Below are 20029 nucleotides of genomic sequence, written 5' to 3' on the forward strand. Positions count from 1 at the left end.
CTTTGTCTCACTTTCTTTGTTTTGAAGACTGTTTTGTCTGGTACAAGTACTGCACCTCCTGCTTTTTCTCCCTATTAGTTGCATGAAATATCTTTTACCATCCCTTCACTTTTAGTCTGTGTATGTTTTTGGGCTAGAAGTGAGTCTCTTGTAAGCAGTATATAGACGGGTTTTGTTTTTTTATCCATTCAACGACTGTCTTTTGATCGGTGCATCCAGACCATTTACATTTAGGGTGATTATCAATAGGTATGTACTTATTGCCATTGCAGGCTTTAGATTTGTGGTTAGCAAAGGTTCAAGGGTAATTCCCTTACTATCTAATGTCTAATTTAACTTACTTAGTATGCTATTACAAACACAACCTAAAGGTTCTTTTTTTTTTCTCCTTTTTCTTCCTCCTCCATTCTTTATATATCAGGTATCATATTCTGTACTCTTTTTCTATCCCTTGATTGTCTTTGGGGTAGTTGATTTGATTTTGCATCTGCTTAATAATTAATTGTTGTACTTTCTTTGCTGTGGTTTTATTTCCCCTGGTAACAGCTATTTAGCCTTAGGAACACTTCTATCTACAGCTGTCCCTCCAAGATACACTGTAGAGATGGTTTGTGGGAGGTAAATTCTCTCAGCTTTCACTTATCTGAAAATTGTTTAATCCCTCCTTCAAATTTAAATAATAATCCTGCTGGGTAAAGTATTCTTGGTTCGAGGCCTTTCTGCTTCATTGCATTAAATATATCATGCCACTCTCTTCTGGCCTGTAAGGTTTCTGCTGAGAAATCTTATGATAGCCTGATGGGTTTTCCTTTGTATGTGATTTTTTCTCTCTCTCTGGCTGCTTTTAATACTGTGTCCTTATCCTTGATCTTGGCCATTTTGATTACTATATGTCTTGGTGTTGTCTTTGGGTTCCTTGGTTGGGAGATCTGTGCACCTCCATGGCCAGAGAGATTATCTCCTTCCCCAGATTGGGTAAGTTTTCATCAATTACCTCCTCAAAGACACTTTCTATCCCTTTTTTTCTCTCTTCTTCTTGTGGTACCCCTATAATGCGAATATTGTTCCATTTGGATTGGTCACACAGTTCTCTCAGTATTCTTTCATTCTTAGAGATTGTTTTTTCTCTGTGTGCCTTAGCTTCTTTGTATTCCCCTTCTCTAATTTCTATTCCATTTACTGTCTCTTCTGCTACATTTAACCAGCTTTTAAATTCCTCCATTGTAAGTTTCATTTCAGGTTAGGAATTTCTTAATGATTGAATCTCCATCCTAAATTCGTCCCTGAGTTCTTGAATATTTTTCTGTACCTCCATGAGCATGTTCATGATTTTTATTTTGAGCACTCTTTCAGGAAGATTGGTGATTTCAGTTTCATTTGGGCCTTTTTTCTGGTGTTTATGGGATTTTGGTTTGAACGAGGTTCCTTTGACGTTTCACATTTGTATGTGGCACTCTGTAGTGCCCAGAAGCTCTACTCCCTGGAGCTGCTCAGCCCCTGGAGTGATGTTGGGGGCTACAGGGGAGCGGTGCTGGTGCCTGTGGGGGGAAAGAGCTGTTTTCTGCTTTCTGGCTGTAGTACTTGTCTCCACTGTCAGATCCAGTGGGCTGAGCACACAGTTGTAAGCCTCTGTGCTTTCTGTCTGTAGCTGCTGTAGGCAGGGCCTTCCTCTGGCTGGCCTGACGCCAGGGCAGGGACTGCCAGTTTGTGAGCTGGTGCCTGCAGTCCAGGAGGAAGGCGCAATAGGCTGTGTATCACATTGGGGGACTTCAGAGCTGAGTAGCCAGCCACGGGGATGGAATGCCTGAAGCTCCTGAAAGTTTCCAACCTGTTGGGCAGAGCATGCCCAGATAGTCTTCACCTATCCCTTCTCCCATGCAGCAAGCTCCTTGCAAAGCCCGCCCCTTCAGCAGCCCTCTCGCTGCTAGAAAGCCTCTCAGACCACCTGCCTTTCCTTTGTCCCAGAGCAGCTGGGTGTGGATCGCTGTCCTCTACAAATGGCTGGAATGTTAGTCTCTCCAAGTATTCTATTTGTCTTAGCTTTCCAACCCACTAATCTCCAGAATCATGCAATGTAGGTTTGTACTACCAAAGCAGATCTCCAGGGCTGGGTATTCAGCAGTCCTAGGCTTCCACCCACTCCCCGCTCTGTTTCTCTTGCTATCCCCAGTGAGCTGGGGTGGGGGAAGGGCTTGGGTCCCGCCAGATCAAGGCTTTGGTACATTACCCTGTTTCGTGAGGTCTGCTCTGTTCTCCAGGTGTATGCAGGCTGGTGCAGCCTTCTTTCTTGTTGCTCTTTTAGGGTTGGTTGTATTAATTATATTTTCATATTATATGTGGTTTTGGGAGGAGTTCTCTGTCTCTCTTCCCACTCCAACATCTTGAATCCTTCTCCTGTTGATAGAAATGGAAAGGGAAAGATGTATGTAGTGGTCTATAGGGGGATTGAGCTCACACCCTTTGCATTAATAGTGCCACACTTTAACCAACTGACCTGACTGGTTTCTGTCTGGGCCAGAGAAATGCCAGGATCTGAGAGGAGCAGAGGGGCCCAGGCCTGCGTCAGGCAGGAAAGAGATAGTAAACCTGAGACCCTTCCAGTGTGCTCCTCTCAGCCTGGGCCTGACCCACCTGGAGGCAGGTGTCAGCCCCACAGGGACCAGGAGAACAGCCAGTACACCCTCTGCCTATTCTCTTTTCTCTCTGTTGGACCCTAAGGTTCTCCCATTTCTTTTCTACTTTTCTAGTCTTTGTTGCATCTGAAGTAAATTGACACATTTTATGTATAGTAGGCAATTATGTTTTTGGGGAGTCAAAAGTTACATGTGGATTTCCCACTGCACATGGGGGCCAGTGCTCCTGACTCCTACATTATTCAAAGGCAGCTGTACTTATGTAGTCTTCTCAAGGAAACTGGAAGTCAGACACTACAATTCCTGGAAGGAGGAAACAAATTACATAAGAAATTTTCTTTTTCCTGATTCACTTAAGCAAGGGCTTTCTGTGGGTATAAAACATTTGGATAGATTTTCAGGACTTGGCTCTTATAATCTATGTTTAGGAAGGCATTCTTGTGGCTCTGTTAGAGGGCAGAGTTTTGTTACTCTCAGAAGTTCACAGCAGGAGGGTGTCCAAGTTGTCTTGGACTTAGAAGACCCTAGAGAAGTCATAAAGGTTCTGGGGTGTACTCATTGTTTTCCTTAATTTCTGGAACAGAAGTTTCACACTTTTTAAATTTGACTAACTCTCTTCATCTGAAGGATTGTGAGAGAGAAAAGAGAACAGGCAGAGGGTGTACTGGCTGTGGGGAAGGAGACCAGAGTTGGAAGAGAAAATGTCTTTTCCCTGTAGGGCTGTATGAACACTCCACACTCATTTGTCTCTACTTCATGTCTTTTCCTCTTCCTCTGCCTATACTTCATTTTTCTCCTCCCTCTGAAGTTAGCATAATGAAGAACAGAAAGATTTTAAATATAAGTTGATTTGTACTTATGTTGCACCTTACAAAATTTAAGTTTTGAAATTCGAGTATGTTTTTTTTTTTTTAAAATCAGGTAGCCAACACACAAAAAACATCTACCTACCCTTGTCCTAAACAGTAACAGATCTTCATTTATGCTAAAGAAGCACATAAATAAATACAAGGTTCTAAGCCCTAGGTTAATTCCATTCCTCCACTGAAAGTGCCAGGAGCCAGCCTTGCCCATGTGGGATCTGCTGACACATGTGTTGATACTGTCCCCTTTGGTTGCCATCTGCCTCTCTTCTAATACTAGGGACTGTCAGGAGCCTTCTTTGTCTCATACCAGGGCTTTTCCCTCCAGGAAAAGAAGTGGTTCTTTTCTTTTCTATAGAACCACTTCTACAGAAGTGGTTAGGTATATGACTCTTATATTGGAAACAGAAGTTAATTGCCTCCAACCATGGTGTTCCCAATACATATAATCCTTCATACCTTGGGCTTGAATAAGAATGGATACTTCTGAGACCTCACTGGGACTTTCCAGTTTCCCAGGAGACATGTATGTTAGTCAGTCTGCTTATTTTGTGTTTTCTTTGGTAAGTTGTTCAGTCTAATAATAGTCCTAATGGAGACACAGCCCTTTGGCTCATACAGCATTTAGTAGAAGTTCCAGGATTTGAGAGTAAGTTAAACGATACTTGGAAATGCCTGTACTGTATGCTGCATCTTAAGTGCCTAAGGATGACAGGAGACTGACTGTAAGTAATGGTACAGTGCTACTATTTATATACTCCAGAGTTACAAATGAGGAATGGTAATGTCACAGAAAGAGAAAGAATCCAAACTATTGTTGGTATTAGTGGTTTTACGATCATTTTACAGATCAACTTTACCTCCCAGGCTTTGTCACTTACAAAATTGTTACATGAATATAACTAAGTAATCTAGCCTTTTCTTGAAGCTATTGAATTGTTCTGGAGATACATAAAATGGAAAGATGAAAGATATATTAGTAGAAGCCACCTTCAAAGGTGTCTGTTTAAAATTGAATTTAAAGCTCAACAAACCTAGTTTCTCCAAACAATTTCATTTTCTAAAGAGCCAGTAGTTTATGTCGAAAAGAGCTGCATGTGGTTAATGTGAAACATTCTTTATTCACTCTTCATGGGCCTTCTCTGCTTAACAATTCTTTGCCTTATTTCTTTTAGTTTTTAATAAATCTACCTGATACTTAGAACCATTAAACTCTTGACATCTTGGCATGTAATAATTATGATTTTTAAAGATTTTACAACAACTACAGTGATATAGTCTTGGGTATTTGAGAGGTGTTGCTCTCTCCAATTTTTGTCAAGTAAATTCTAATGGTTTTATGACTCACATTTAATTTTTGTATTAATTGTTTCCTAAGTTCTTGCTTTGGCTTCTGGTCCTGAACTGGGACAGCTGACATTTCTTGGCCTGGTCGGAATCATTGATCCTCCTAGAACTGGTGTGAAAGAAGCTGTTACAACACTCATTGCTTCAGGAGTGTCGATAAAAATGATTACCGGAGACTCCCAGGAAACTGCAGTTGCAATTGGTATAACTAGGTTACTTCCTTTTGCTTTGACAGGTTTTCTTAAATTGCTGCAGCGCATAGCATAGTTTTGTGAACCATTAGACGTGAAGTGTGTTACTTTATTTTGAGATTATGCAATTAAAACTGACTCCTGTTTGCTCATACTCTTTATGAAATTGTGGGCAGAACTTAGTTTAAAAAGTAATACTACTAATTGAAAATATGTAAGTAAATCATGAAATCACATGTATTTTATTCACAAGGTGATAGTTACTTTTAACTTCATAATCCACCAAGCTGACAGTTAGAAGACTAGATCACTAGTGTGAAAAAACCATAAAACCAAGCTTTTCCTTTTGATTTGAGGATAGTTTTCAAAACATACCTGTACTTAATTTGAAAGAAGATAGCTTGTGTCTCAATTTCTGTTGTCTCATTGTATGTATGCCTATATTGTTTGAATGGCACTTAAAATTGCCTTAATAAGTATAAGGGAAAAATGGATGTGTACGTTAATCTCCCAGCAACTGTAAATTGTAATTCATACCAATAAGTTTAAACAGTTTGCTAGAGTCCATTAATTTTGATTTTGTTAATATGAAGAAATCCTGGGACAGGAGTTTCACAATTTATATGGAAGAATATGTCACTGGGAACATTCCTGGAAAGACTACACCAAGAAAACCCTTATGTTTATTTTCATCTGCACACAGCTGCGTGATTTCCACAAAGCCACTATCATTTTGTGTGGCTTCAGATGCTTTAGTTAAAAATGCACTCCAGTCTTCACCGAGCTGCTGCACAGAACTGGATGGCCTTTCTATCTGTTCTTAGGTGTGGTAGGCTAAATTGTGAAACTCTTTATTCTTAAGTCTAAACAAAAATAAAGCAGGCAACCAAAACCCCCAGCTTTTCATTAATTCAGAAAAACTTGTCTTAGCAGTATTATGTCCTGTGATTTTAAGTCTAAAATGTCTTTATATCAAGTAGAGTGGATAACAAATCATATTAACCAATTTGATTAATTGTATTTTCTCTCCAATTTCACTTTAGCTAGTCGTCTGGGATTGTATTCCAAAACTTCCCAGTCAGTCTCAGGAGAAGAAATAGATGCCATGGATGTCCAGCAGCTTTCACAAATAGTACCAAAGGTAGGCCTGAACTAAGCCTTTCAGACTGGAAGGCCTTACTCTGTGCCTTACCATTCAAGGTGAGGAAGCTATTTCTCTGAGAACAACTGGGACATGACCACCAGATTTGTTGGTCCAGATCATGAAGTGAAATCTTATCATTGAAATCAGTCTTACATTGAGAGTATTTCGTGATATGATCATAATGAATATCAGTGCAAATCCATTTAAGCTCAACAAGAATCAAGTTTCCTCTGTTGAAGGTACTGTGGAAGTGAACAAAGGTTGTATTGTATTTAAAGTACAGAGTGGAGAAGACTGTTACTTCATACTTCTTACCCTTTTGTTCTGTTTTAATTTAAGTATGAGCATATAATGCTTTTTAAAAAAATTGAGTTAGCATTTTTATCAGTAAAATTAACCCTTTTTTAATGTACAGTTAAGAGTTTTGACAGTACACATGGTTTTGTACCTGCCTCCACAGTCAAGACAGAAAACAGTTCCATCATATCCCAAAATTCTGTTGTGCCTATATGTAGTCAACTGCTCCCTCTATTTCTAGCAGTTGGCAGCCACTGATTTGTTTTCTGTTCCTATAGTTTTGCTTTTTTCCAGAATGCTCTAAAAATGGAATTCTATGGTATGAGGGCTTTGAATCTGCTGCTTTCACTTAGCATAATGCCTTTGAGATTAACCGATGTTGGTTGTGTATATCAGTAGTATGTTCTTGTTTTATATTATGTAGTAGTGGGTGTATGGTACCTGTTCTTCAGTTTACAGGCATTTGGATCATTCTGATTATGAATAAAGCTACTTTAAACATTTGTGTATGGGTTTTCATATGAAAATCAATTTTGGAGGCAAATATCTAAGAGTATTTTGCTGGGCCATATGGCTAATGTATGTTTAACTATGAAGTTGTTTTGATTCCCACCAACAATATTTGCAAGTCTAATTGTTTTACATCTTCACCATCACATGAGTGGTCAGTTCTCCTTCCCGTCATTCTGATATGTGTATGGTGGTATCTTATTGTAGTTTCCATTTGCATTTCCTTCACAACTAATGTTGTTGAGTCTTCGTGTGTTTGCCATTCATATATCTTATTTAATGAAGTGTCTGCCCTACTTTTAAAAAATTGTGTTTGTTCTAGTGAATTTTGAGAGTTTTAAAAAATATATTGTAGATATCAGTTCTTTATCAGATATTTGATTTGAAAATATTTTTTCCCAGTCTGTGGCCTTTTTATTCTGTTAATTGTGTCTTCAGAGAGCAGACATTGTAAATTTTGGTGAAGTCCAGTTTATCTTTTTTTTTTCTAGTCCTTTGAGCTTAGCAGGACTGGGGTTCAACCTACCAAAGGTCCCCAAATCTCCCCCCACCACCCGCAACCCTTTACTGTCTCTTTTACCTCTGATCTCATGTAAGTTACAGCCAATACCTATTCTTGGCCTTCTTAGGCTTTTGGTTCAGATCAGTGTGAACAGCTTTTCTTAAAACAAAACCTTTCCTCTAAATTGTCCGCTGAGGTTTTCCCACATGGGCTAAAATCATATTCTGTTGCTCATTAAAACGTTCTCCAGTTTTCTCTTAACATATTTCAGTCACACATTCTAAATGTCTTAACACTGCAGCGGCCTTTTGACCCAGAGCCAATTGAAAAGTAGTATAGAAACTGAATTTGGTTTAATTCTTTTGGCTCTGGGGCAGGTGTGTTCCGGTGTGCCCGAATCGGCCTGGGGTGAAGCCTACTGGCGGATCGCCCCGGTGGGCCTCCGCTTGGGCCGCAGCTGTGCTCTCGTGCTCCTCGCTCCCTCTGGGTGGGTCCTGGGGGCGGGGCTAGGGGCGGAGCCCTGGGTGGCCCCTGCGGCTGACAGGCGCCAGGCCGATTATGCAGAGGAGGGGAGGAGAGACCAGCTACCCACCCCTTGTCGGGAAGAAACTCCTATTGATGAGTAAATGGACTAAGGCCAGTCTAGAGATTCTGGACATTACAGTTTTACTCCACAATTATTAAAGTGCATCAGGGAGTTCTCATTGTTTTTTGTTTATGATTTCTTTCAGTGTGTCCTATATTTCCCATCAATAAAAGTGGACATCCTCTTTGTTCTTTTTTATATGGTTCCTCTATTTCTGTTTCTACCAAACCTGTTAACCAAGTCCCTGTAATACAATCCCAGTCTATGCGCTCTTTAATTTTTGGTAGGATGTAAGTACTTGTTTTAGTCCCCTATTTTCCTTCAATGCATCAGTTACCTTTTATTTGCCCTGGAAGATTTGGGGAGCTTTGGTAGGTTATTTGAATGCTAGGAACACTTTTTCATTAATCTCTTCTTTAATGTTTCCCTCATCCTTCTCTTCAGAGCTTCCTTTCCCTTGTACACCTCGTCTGTGCGTGTTGATCAAAGGAACTGCTTGTGCCAGCCACAGCATGACACTGCAAGAGGGGCCTGTGAGAAAAGACACTCTCACAGCTCCTTTCCCCTCACCTTGAGGGGTCCTTTTCTTTGAGGATCCCCCCCATTATTCCCTAAGCACCCTCCTTTCCTTTTCCACTCCTCTCTCCTCATCCTGTCGTCCTCATCCTGCTTCCTCCCCTCCTGCTCCTGAACTGCAGTGATTTTATTGTGTGCTCATCTTTAATCAGTGTATTTCCCTGTTCAGAGAAACAGACATAAAGGTAAAAATGTGGCCACACAGCTGCATATGGGGAGGTCTCTACCTGCACATCTGGTGAAACTTCGCCCTGGACGGGGGAGGGTTCTTGGCTCTGAGAAAGAATTCCCAAGCAGGTCAGAAGAGTGTAGGTAAGGAAGGAATTCATTAAAGTGAGAGTAGTAATGAACAGCAGCTGAGAGCGGGAAGGTGCACAAAGAAGGAGGAAACGTTTTGGGGGAGCCACGGAGCACAGGATGGAGGTTATGATCTGAGAACTTCCCACAGGAAGGACATTTTTAGGCAGGCTGCTGAAGAGGAGGTCACGCAGCTGCAGTTCCATCCGGGTCACCCAGGTGACGGGAACTTGTAGGCCCAAATTTGAGCTCTCAGCAGCTTTTACTCCCTACTTATCAAAAGTAAAGTGGAGACAGAATGAAGACTTGGAAATAGAATGAAATAACAAAGAGACAAAAATGCTCACCACTGGAAGAGTGCAGAGACAAAATGCAGTTAAGTTGAGCAGGGAGAAAGCTATTTGAAAGTATGCACTTAAAGAGAAAAAGTGCGGGCAACCTCAGAGAGGAGGCTCACTTAAGGGCTTAGGATTCTGTCTTTTAAGGCTTTCAGGAATAGGCCAAAGGGCAGCAGGGAGTGGGTGGTATAGACTTGACTTGTGGGTCTCACGATGTCTGTCTCCAATGACAGACATTATGTCACCAGGAACAGTCAGTCCTCTAGATAATTCTGTAAGGTAAACTTGACACAAGGAATTCATTGATCATATTTCTCTGCAAGATACTGGTTCCCCTCAAGCACTGGGAACATACAGTTAGGGCTGCTTGCCCTACCTTAAGATAGGTTGTTGGCTGATTACCAAAGAATATATTAAGAAGCTTACTTCCCAACTCTGCTTTTAAAGTGGAATCTTGCCCTTAAGATGGAGCCTTCCTGTTCTTACTATGCTATTTATATCTCAGCATTTTTAGGAAAATTAATCATGATGCTTGTCCCATGTCTCTTTCTCAAAAAGATTATTAATAGAGGAAATTAAGTTATCCCCAGGTTTAATCCTAGCTCTTTGATACACTGATATATTTCAGTTTTTAGTCATTTCTGTTTATTTTTGTTTTTAATCTAATTTCTTCAGGCCGTTATTTTGTGTCATTAAATTTCAGTATTTTTATTCAACTAAAAAGATTGACCTGCTCATCCTGGGGCTTTAAGAACAAATATTACTCTGCAGTGTTAATGTACTACATGCACATCACCAAGTGAGTCTTCAGCTATGCACTGAGATCTGCCTAGTCTTAAAGCAGCTGCTCTGAAGTCACTGTCAAAGCTTCGAAGCGCTGAGACCTTGTATCAGTAATAGGGGTGCTGGATGCATGCCAGGTGGTCCGTCATTGCACAATAGGGATATGTTCTCAGCCTACAGGTGGCTTGTCACCCTGCCGCCATTGTCAGTGATGACCCACGGTGGCTATATGGAGTGACCTGCCCTGGAAAGAGACAGAATCTTACTTTGTACACCTGAGTATTTATGATTATTATCCTTTTACTTAAATATTCTGAAAAATCTACAGCCTTTGCTAAGTAAGCACTCTTGTATTTTAGTGCTATGTACTCCATGGTTGATTCTGCAGTAAAGTAGAATTTCCACTGAGACAGTAACCAGGTATACTTCAAATATATCTGTAGCTCGGTCATTTTAAAGACATACTAAAGAGTTTCCCAATAGATTTTTAAACTTTTTTTAAAGGAAGTATATTCTCGAGATATGAGTGATGTGATTCATGGTACCTAGAGAATCTGTGGATAATCAGTAATTGATACTCCATTGCACCGAGTCTTTTGTTTTAGACCTTTATTAAAATTGTGAGATAACCTGGGAACTGTCTTCATGGTGGAACTAAGGTTCATTCAGTCATTTACTCATATGTATTTATAAAGCACTGGAGATAAAGGGCAGAAATCTCTGCCTTCATGGAGCCTGTAGTCTAAGAGAAATAAACACAGTATATTAGATTAAGTAAAAGAGCATGAAAATCAGGTAGGAGAGATGAAAGATGAGGGAGGGTGGACTGGACTGGCTAACACGACCAAGGGAGGCTGCCCCGGAAGGTCCTATCTGACACAGGGGCAGGCTGGCCAGCCTGTGAGGAGGGAGAACCCCAGGCTGAGGGGAACGGGCTTGTGAGTGTGCCTGGTGTGTTTCGGGAACCATTGAGGCCAGTGTAGTTCATGTGGGAAAAGATTATTGGGGTGGGGGTAGAGGACGTGGTAGAGAAGAAGAAACTTTGGCATTCGTTCTGCGGGAGATGGGAAGTAATTGGAGGGTTTTGGTGTGATCTTACCTCTAAACATTTGCATTCTGGGCACTGTGTTGAGAGTAGGTTACAGGATATAAGGGCAGAAATAAGAAAGTAAGTTCAGAGATAAGGACCCAGGGTGTTGACAGTGGCTTTAGAGTAAGGAGGTTGAATTCTGGATATATTTGAGGATGAAGCCAACAGGATTTGCTGTCAGACAGCTTGCAGCATGTTCTGGAGGAATCAAGGCTGGCTCTCCAGATTTAGAGCCTGAGAGACTGCAGGATGCATTGCCGCGAGCAGAGGATATGAAGGCGCACATATTTTGGGAAGTAATGGGTTCGGTTTGTGATAGTTTATCTCAGGAGATGAGTAGGCAGGTGGATCATTAGTCTATCTGGATTTTTGAAGAGAAATCTGGAGATAAAAAGTGCGTATCAATAAAACCCAAATCTAGAAGATTAGTGAGGTAACCAGGGGATGGAGGGAGAGGTGCAGGGGATTCTTACACCTCTTACGGAGAAGAGTGTTAAGGGCTGAGTCCTGGAATACTCCACATTCTGACTTCAGGGCCGTCCAGAGGAGCTTGGTCGGGAGAGGCAGGGAGAGGAGGCGGGGGTTGGGCGACCGGGAGCCTGTCGGGGTCGTGGAAGCCTAGAGAAGCAAGACGTTCAGGAGGGAGTTGTCCGCCGCGGTGGGGTGCTGCCAATGGGTGCGGCCAGCTGCTCTTGAGTGGGGCTTTCGGTGCGGTGGCGGGGTGAGCGCCTGAGTGGGATGGGGTGGGAGGGGAGGGGAGACTTAAGGTCTAGTAGGCGGCAACCCGAGGGTGCGCAGTAGGGGGTGGCTTAAGTGGTGAGGGCAGTCTTGGTTTATTTCTCTTTGAAGGGAAGGAACACCTACACGTTTGTATGCTGGTGGTAGACACGCAGGAGCGGGGAAGCAGTGTTGCTGTAGGAGGGCAGTTTTGGAGCAGTGATCCTGCAAGTAGGAAGGGGAGTATCTGGCTCGCATCCGGGGCCTATTCACTTCACCTGGAGTGACGCGGGAGCAAGAGAGGGGCCTGGGTGCAGATGGAAGGAAGGTCTTTTCTGGTTTTGTATCCTTTGAAGGAGGAAACAAAGTTGTCAGCCGAGAGTGGGACTGGAGAAGAGGACAAACTGGAAGTGTGAGGAGAGGAAGCTAGGATGAACCGACCCTCAGGAGAGGAGGGGAGCCGACGGAGTGCTGGGGGTGTGTCAACGCCACTCCTCCTCGAAAGTGGTGTGGGAGAAAGGGGCGGTGGGGCGGCGGTGGGTCTGTGAAATGCTGGGAGCAGGGCGGCGAGCGCCCGCAGGCCCCAGGGCCGCCAGAGCTGGGCCTGATGGGTGAAGGAGGGCGGGGGCGTCTCTCTCTGTGCTCTCGGTGACGGTATTTGACATGACTGTAGGGGTGGCCCATGTTTTGTGGAAAAATTAGGTTAGAGCAATTTGGGTTTTCTGATGACTGACTTTGGGGTACCACGAAAGGGCTTCACGAGCCCAGGAGATGGGGCACAAAGAGGAATTCAAATATGACTTGGCGAGATTAGGTCACGTGAGTAGCCGGGCGGCACAGCCGAGCGCCTGGTGAGGAGTGAACGAGGATGGATGCACAGACCCCAACCGTGCAAACAGACCAGTGCTCGCCCAGTCCCGAGCGGCGGGCGTCCGTGCTCCTGAGCGGAAAACGAAGGGAAGAGGCCTTTGGAATTGGGCCGCTGTCGTGAGGAAACATGCAAGAGAGCTTTCCTTTCTCCATCGCTGAAACCTTTCAAAACAGTTCTTTTTTTTCTTCAGAGTTTAAACATAATGAGGTAATAGGAAAACTTACTTAATTGTGTATTTCTTGTGGAAATGACTGCTTAATCGTATCTTAACAAACATGGCATATTGCTTAAGCGTGATCTCTGTGGTGAATTGATAATTTTATTATATCTAAATTGATGATTTAAAAAAGTCATTGTCAGTTGTAAGTGCATGGGTTATTCTGATACTTCTCAACACTGAAGATGTTTTGTGAATGCTGTGTTTTAACAGGTTGCGGTATTTTACAGAGCTAGTCCGAGGCACAAGATGAAAATTATTAAGGTAGGTCGCTAAGAGTAAGCTTGTTTTATCCCTGTGACCAAAATGCTTTTTGTCTTTCATTATGCTTGCATTACAGGAGTTTTGATAGAGCATTAAAGTCAGAGGTATTGTGAAACCAAACAGGTGACTTTTTTTTAAGAGCCTGAAATGGGAATATTAATAGATAATTTAGTTAGCAAAGGTAGCTGTAAAAGAAAACTGTAATGAAATATTTGCAAATACATTCTTTGAACAATTTAACAGTGTAGAAGTATGTTCTGACAAGAGTCCTTAGCCAAATCCATCCTATTGTGAATAGCATTAGTTATTTAGAAACTGAATAAATACGGCATGAAAAAAAATGTTTTGAGAGTATGAAAAATATTTAAAAGGCTATGGTTATTTATATTAATTGTCAAATGTATGCAAAGCAATTGACATAGTATCCATTAGTTAATAGACTTAAGTTATTAATCACAGCAGCCCTCCATTGCATTACCTTGGAGATTCTCAATTGTAGCACTGTTGACATTTTGGACTGGATGATCCTTCTTTGGGAGGTGCTCTCCTGGCTGTTGCAGGACATTTAGCAGCATCCATGACCCCTACCCTGTAGATGCTAGCAGCATCCCCCAAGTTCTGACAATTAAAAATGTCAGACATTGCCACATGTTCTCTAGGAGTCAGGTTTGCCCCTGAGGACCACTGTATAATTAACTCTAGATCAAACTTTAGACCTACTTCTTACATGTGGGAATATAAATAGCAACTTTTTCTTAAGACCTCCATATATTGAAATTTTCTGAAAAACTGGTGTTCTATATTATTTTCAGTCTTAATTGTATGAAAAAAATAAGGTTTGTTAACCCTGTTAGCTGTGTGGAAGCAACATTTTGATCAGAATGCTGCTTCTCCCCCACCCTGCTATTGCAGTCTCTACAGAAGAGTGGGTCAGTTGTAGCTATGACAGGAGATGGCGTGAATGATGCAGTGGCTCTCAAAGCTGCAGACATTGGAGTCGCAATGGGTCAGACTGGCACAGATGTTTGCAAAGAAGCCGCAGACATGATCCTGGTAGATGATGATTTCCAAACCATAATGTAAGTGTTGTTTCAGTGAATGCACATCAGAGAATCTTCTCCCTGCACCCCATCCCCAAACATTCAACTGAAAAGGAATTAACAGTATTTAAACAATGGATGAGTTGAACTATTTTATTAGATTAATTAATCTTATTTTATGGCCTAGTATATAGTTTTGGGGAAAATTATTTGTATGGAATGGTAAGGACATAAGAAAATGACATTCACTTAAGAAATATTTACTGAATGTCAGCCAAATATCACATTTTTCTTGCCACTAATGTGGTGGTAAAGCAGTGGACCTCAGTGGGGCCCTTATTCTACTTAAATTCAGTGTACTGGAAATAAAGGTGTCTATCCATGACTGTATGTGTTAATGTATTAAAAGTAATTCAGTTCCCATCCATACCTGTTTTCTTATATCAGTATTTGTTCCTGTTGTCAGTGACACAGTTATGTTTGAATAGCTTTGTCTGTTTCAGCCACAGTTTCTAATTGATTTAAGATTCTTATGTAATACTTGGTGGTATCAGTTTCACAGTGTTTGGGTGGGGTTCACTTGGATCCCCTGTTTTGATAATAACCTATTGGATGACCAGGCATACTCAGTTCATTGATTCATGCTAATTATATACCCTGGGTGCTTCATTAGCTCACTGTGGCTTAAAGTGGAGTGTGTGGAAACACACGACGCAAAAATGTCAGACTCTTGGAAGGATGTAAGATTTTTATTTTTCTAAGAATTATATAAAACTCTTAGAAGAAAGGGGAAGTTGTTTAAAAAACAAGTATTTTTCTTAATTCAGTCAAATGAAAGAATTTACATGTATCTTTGTAAACCCTATTTATATAGTTCTGCTATAAAATATATACCTAGTTATGTGTAGGAGCAGCAGAAAGCTTAAATGCCATAATTCTTACATATTTCATGCCATTTAATTCCTGATATACATTAATTTAACCCCCATGCATGCAGCTTGTACCTTTAAGAAAAATAAACTTGGAAGGGCTAAGGGGATCATTATTTTAGTATTTAAATGTATAGTATTGTTCCTTGTAGAAAGACAAAATGTGATTTTAATGTTGAAATACCTTTTTAAGTATAAGAATTGTAGTATTATGTAATGAAATAAATTTAGGTAGAGATTAGCAGGCTTGACTTTAATTCCTTTCTAGGATAATGTTTCCATTTTTTCCCCTAATATTAATAATGTGAAAAAAATAATAAATTATTTTAGTGATTGTGTGTGTTATGTCAGCTGGAAATCTGTTTTCAAAATTAACTCCACCATACATTAGTATAGGGGTATCTATATTTTTGTGTGTTGATGATTTCTCACTTAATTTTATTTTTAAATTTCAGGTCTGCAATTGAAGAGGGCAAAGGGATTTACAATAACATTAAAAATTTTGTTAGATTTCAACTGAGCACGTAAGTTTTTAAGAAGTTTGTCACCATGGGTCTTACAGATAAATTATATGAAACGCAGGTTTCAAGCAGAATGTCTAAAAGCTTTTGGGCTCTATTTTTGAGGGTTGTTCTACCCTAAAATTTAAAATGGCATGATAATTAGATGTCTGTGTCATTAAAATAGGTACCTTGTGGTTTAATAGCTCCTTAAATAACTAAGGAAGTGGTGTCAAATCTAAGTGTTTTTTTTTGGTGTCTTTTCCAAAAGAAGAGCTTTCCTATAGTCAGAAAACAGTTACCAAAACATTTGTTGAAAATGTTAGCTGCTGTGTAGCAACAGCTATCTTGAACTCAATTAAAAAATTCCTCTTCTCTTTTTTACTGTTGTCTAAACGTTTTGCAAATCCTTTGTTGAAATGGTATGGATTATAAGGGCTAAGTCTTAGCTTGAAAATATTCACAAGAATGAAACAGGTTCCTAGGAAATACAGCCTTCTTTTAAAACACAGTAGCAATATGACATTTTTAAATGCTAAGTGACATCATAAAATTATAAGAATTAAAATCTGCTGACATGTTTGGCTTTTTTTTAACAGGAGTATAGCTGCTTTAACTTTAATCTCATTGGCTACCTTAATGAATTTTCCTAATCCTCTCAATGCCATGCAGATTTTGTGGATCAATATTATTATGGATGGCCCTCCAGCTCAGAGGTAAGAGTTTTTTCATGCATACACTAGAAAAGAAGATATCCTGATAATTTTTAGGACTTTATTCATCGATAGCATTGTACGTCTCTGCAGCAAGGTGTTTATGTAGTTGTGGCTCACTCCCGTTGGGTGTGTGCACATAATGCACCTGCGCCTTGGCAGTGCCGGCTGCCCAGCCTTCTGCGGGAGCTGGGCGGGGACCATGTGCGGCCCCTGGCCCCCAGGAAGTAAGCCTTTTGTTCCTCAGAGCCTCATGTAATGGAGACACTGAGTTCGCTGTTATTACCTAGGTTCTGCTGTCAGTATTAGAGGCTGGGAACGTGTTTGAAGAGCCTAAGCATGGAAGTATTTCTTTTTACAATAATGGGGCCATAGATGCTGCTTCCCAGCAGAGAGAGTGGTTGAGTGATGCAGGTCAGTGGCCATCACAACAAACCATCCTTGTCAAAACCTGGCTTAAGGGGACTTCAGAGTCCAGTTAGAAGGTCAAGTATTTAAGGCCATATATGAAATAAGTAAACCTATATATAAATATAACTGGACAATTTTTTGAAATTTAACTATCAATCCCCTATCAAACTGTGCCAAATAAATAATAGGAAAAGATGAAAAATTGATAAAGTCCAAGCATATTTTCGTAATCATGGCAGAGAGTTTCTTTATGATTCCACATTTTGTCTCCATGAGAATGTATTAAGTTTCTTGGATAATTGAGGTTAATGAGGTTGTGAAAGTAACAAGTTCAAACCTTAAGACTTTAAACTAATTCACTTTTCTGTTTTTTCTTGAAGCCTTGGAGTAGAACCAGTGGATAAGGACGTCATTCGTAAACCTCCACGCAACTGGAAGGACAGCATTTTGACCAAAAACCTGATACTTAAAATACTCGTTTCATCAATAATCATTGTTTGTGGGACTTTGTTTGTCTTCTGGCGGGAGGTATATTCACCGAATGAGCCACTTTATTAGTGTGCATCTGTATGACAGGACCTCATTACTTTAGAGCTTTACATTGAAGGTTGGGAAGTTAGAGCTCTTTGAAACATATGGCAGTAATATTTAAAAAGTGTGATTTCAATTTTTATGAGTTAATATAAATCCTGAGTCACATATTAGAATAATGTAAATGTGCAGAGAAGTTCAGATGCAATAAAAATACATGAGAATTTGGGGAGAAGTTAGAAAATCTCAGCCTTTACTATATAGCTACTTTATTGCCATCCATAAAGAAAGTTGTAATATCCAGTATATGGTTTGTGAGAAGACATTTTACTCCATGTAGAGTACAGCTGTTTATTAGATGACTTATTTAAGTGGCATATAGGAAATGTTAGGTAGCTCTTAGATTAAAACTATTTTATCCTAATGGAAAGGTAATACTTTCTAAAAGCATGTAGTATTTGTCCATTAAATTTAGCACTAACATTGTTTTTTCTCTTGACAGCTACGAGACAATGTGATAACACCTCGAGACACAACAATGACCTTCACATGTTTTGTGTTTTTTGACATGTTCAATGCGTTAAGCTCCAGATCCCAGGTATGCCCTGTAGGTGACCTCAGCTGATGGATTCAGATGGGTAGAGCACTCTCACTGTAAGTAGGCAAGGATTGTGGCTTTTAGCCTTGCTTGATTTTGTAGCCACAGATTATGGCCCCAGATACAGCCTTCCTACAGATATGCTTATCATTATACTATAATTTACAGATGGGGAAACCAAGGCCCCAGGGTAGGTGTTGCCTGAGTGGTTACAGGGCACAGCGGTGGTTAGGCGTCACCCTCCTGTGCCTGGCCCAGGTGTCAGGTGATGGGAGATAAGGCTTACCTTGGACCAGAAGAGCATATAAATCACAGGTGTCATCTTTCTTCTTTCCATTCTCTTTATCTCTGTAGTTTCTGATATTTCTTCTCTGATCTTTCCTCTTTTCAATCTCTTATTATCTGTACCTATACGATAGGTTCAAGTTAACACTCCCTGAGCATAGGACAAACCTGTGGGTTAGATGGTATCAGGCTCATTTCATAGGAAAGTATTGTTAGAAGTATAAGAACAATTTTGTGCATATTATTTTTTTCCCATTACTCCTGTCAGTGGGTGAAAACTTGGGACATTTTAAATTTGCTTTTCTTTCAGTGTTGTTGTATCTTAAGTTGTGATTGCCTTTTATTGTTCAAAGTATTATGATAGAAGATAATGGGCTAGACCTAGTGGTTCTTTTTCAGAGCATATTGATCATGAAAACTGGTTGCATTAGAGGCCTGACTATTCATTTCAATTTGAGAGCACCTTATGAATACTTGATTATTACCATTTGCCATGCTAGAACTTTCCAAGTATGATGATTTGTCATTAATTTAGGCTAATTTTTGAAGAAGCTATACTATTTTTTTGTTTTATGAAAGGCAGTTTTACTTTTTCAATACACACATTACTAGTTCCATTCTTCAAGAAAGGTTTTTAAATTATCTACCTTAATGAACAGATAGAAGTGATTTAGCAAAATAAACATGTACAAATAGAGTGTCTTATGCTTTGGAATGTAAAGTACCTTTAGTCCTACGGTCGTGTGTGTGTGTGTGTGTGTATGTGTGTGTGTGTGTGTGTGTGTGTGTATCACAGGGAATCACTCTTTTAAAGAAAGCCCTTTCTTGTTAAAGAGAAGCTGCTTTAAAATTTATCCTTATTCCCTCTGAATTATTCCAAAATAATAGTTAAAATTAAGAGATTTCATGGTACTGCTGCTATGGAATTCAGCCCATTTTATGAAAACTTGGCGGTGACTGTGACACTGGAAGGTTGTTGCTGTGACCAGGGAGTAACTGCCGGACTCTCTGCTTTGCCAACAGACGAAGTCTGTGTTTGAGGTCGGCCTCTGCAGTAATAAGATGTTCTGCTATGCAGTTCTTGGATCCATCATGGGACAGTTATTAGTTATTTACTTTCCTCCGCTTCAGAAAGTTTTTCAGACTGAGAGCCTAAGTATACTGGGTAAAGAAAATATTATCTTTATAATTTTTATATTTTAGATGAATTGTAAGTATTTCCTAATGCATTTGTTCTGATAACTGTCTTTGAAAAAGTGAACTGAGAAAAGTGACTGACTTGATTTGAAAAAGGAGTGTGCTCTGGTTTTTCATTTGGAGAAGTTGAGGGGAGTCACTCTCCTAATTCTAGGTTGTTTCTTCCTCTTTTTTTTTGTCATTTTCTCCTAGTTTCTTTTATAGGTTATCAATTGTCAAAATATTTGTTGACTGAAATATAGCAAGTCAAAACTTGTAGAGTAATTGTCGTTTATAACTTTTTAATCTTGTGTGAAGAAAAACTAAATTTAAGCTAACTGACAAGCACATTGCTCTTTAAAATTACAATTTTGGTAAACTAGTATTTCAATATTCTTGTGAAAAATAAGTTTTATGAAATAACAGTCTGACCCCAAAAGCAGAGAACTTTATTAATAAGATTATGTGGAAGATAGACATTTTTTTCATATGCTATATGCATTAAATATTTGATACAGTACATTTAAAATAAATTTATGTAAGTATGAGGACTAATCTATTTTATGGTAATGCTACTTTTAATTCTTGGGTTTTTAAGTTAATTTGGGTATTTATGAAAA

General features: G+C 40.0%; 1 protein-coding gene across 6 annotated transcripts in view; it reads left to right on the forward strand.

Moving 5' to 3' along the window:
* The window catches only part of ATP2C1 (ATPase secretory pathway Ca2+ transporting 1), a 194496-nt gene that overhangs the window by 158831 nt on the left and 15636 nt on the right, over positions 1-20029 (forward strand). For all 6 annotated transcript variants that reach the window (XM_057491448.1, XM_036894770.2, XM_057491450.1 and 3 more), the window contains 9 exons: positions 4875-5045; positions 6078-6175; positions 13176-13226; positions 14139-14305; positions 15651-15719; positions 16295-16411; positions 17200-17347; positions 17853-17948; positions 19257-19398. In XM_057491448.1, the coding sequence (XP_057347431.1) occupies positions 4875-5045; positions 6078-6175; positions 13176-13226; positions 14139-14305; positions 15651-15719; positions 16295-16411; positions 17200-17347; positions 17853-17948; positions 19257-19398 (1059 nt within the window). The remainder of the gene's footprint in view (positions 1-4874; positions 5046-6077; positions 6176-13175; positions 13227-14138; positions 14306-15650; positions 15720-16294; positions 16412-17199; positions 17348-17852; positions 17949-19256; positions 19399-20029) is intronic.

The sequence above is a fragment of the Manis pentadactyla genome, chromosome 14 (assembly GCF_030020395.1).
Source record: "Manis pentadactyla isolate mManPen7 chromosome 14, mManPen7.hap1, whole genome shotgun sequence".
NCBI lineage: Eukaryota > Metazoa > Chordata > Mammalia > Pholidota > Manidae > Manis > Manis pentadactyla.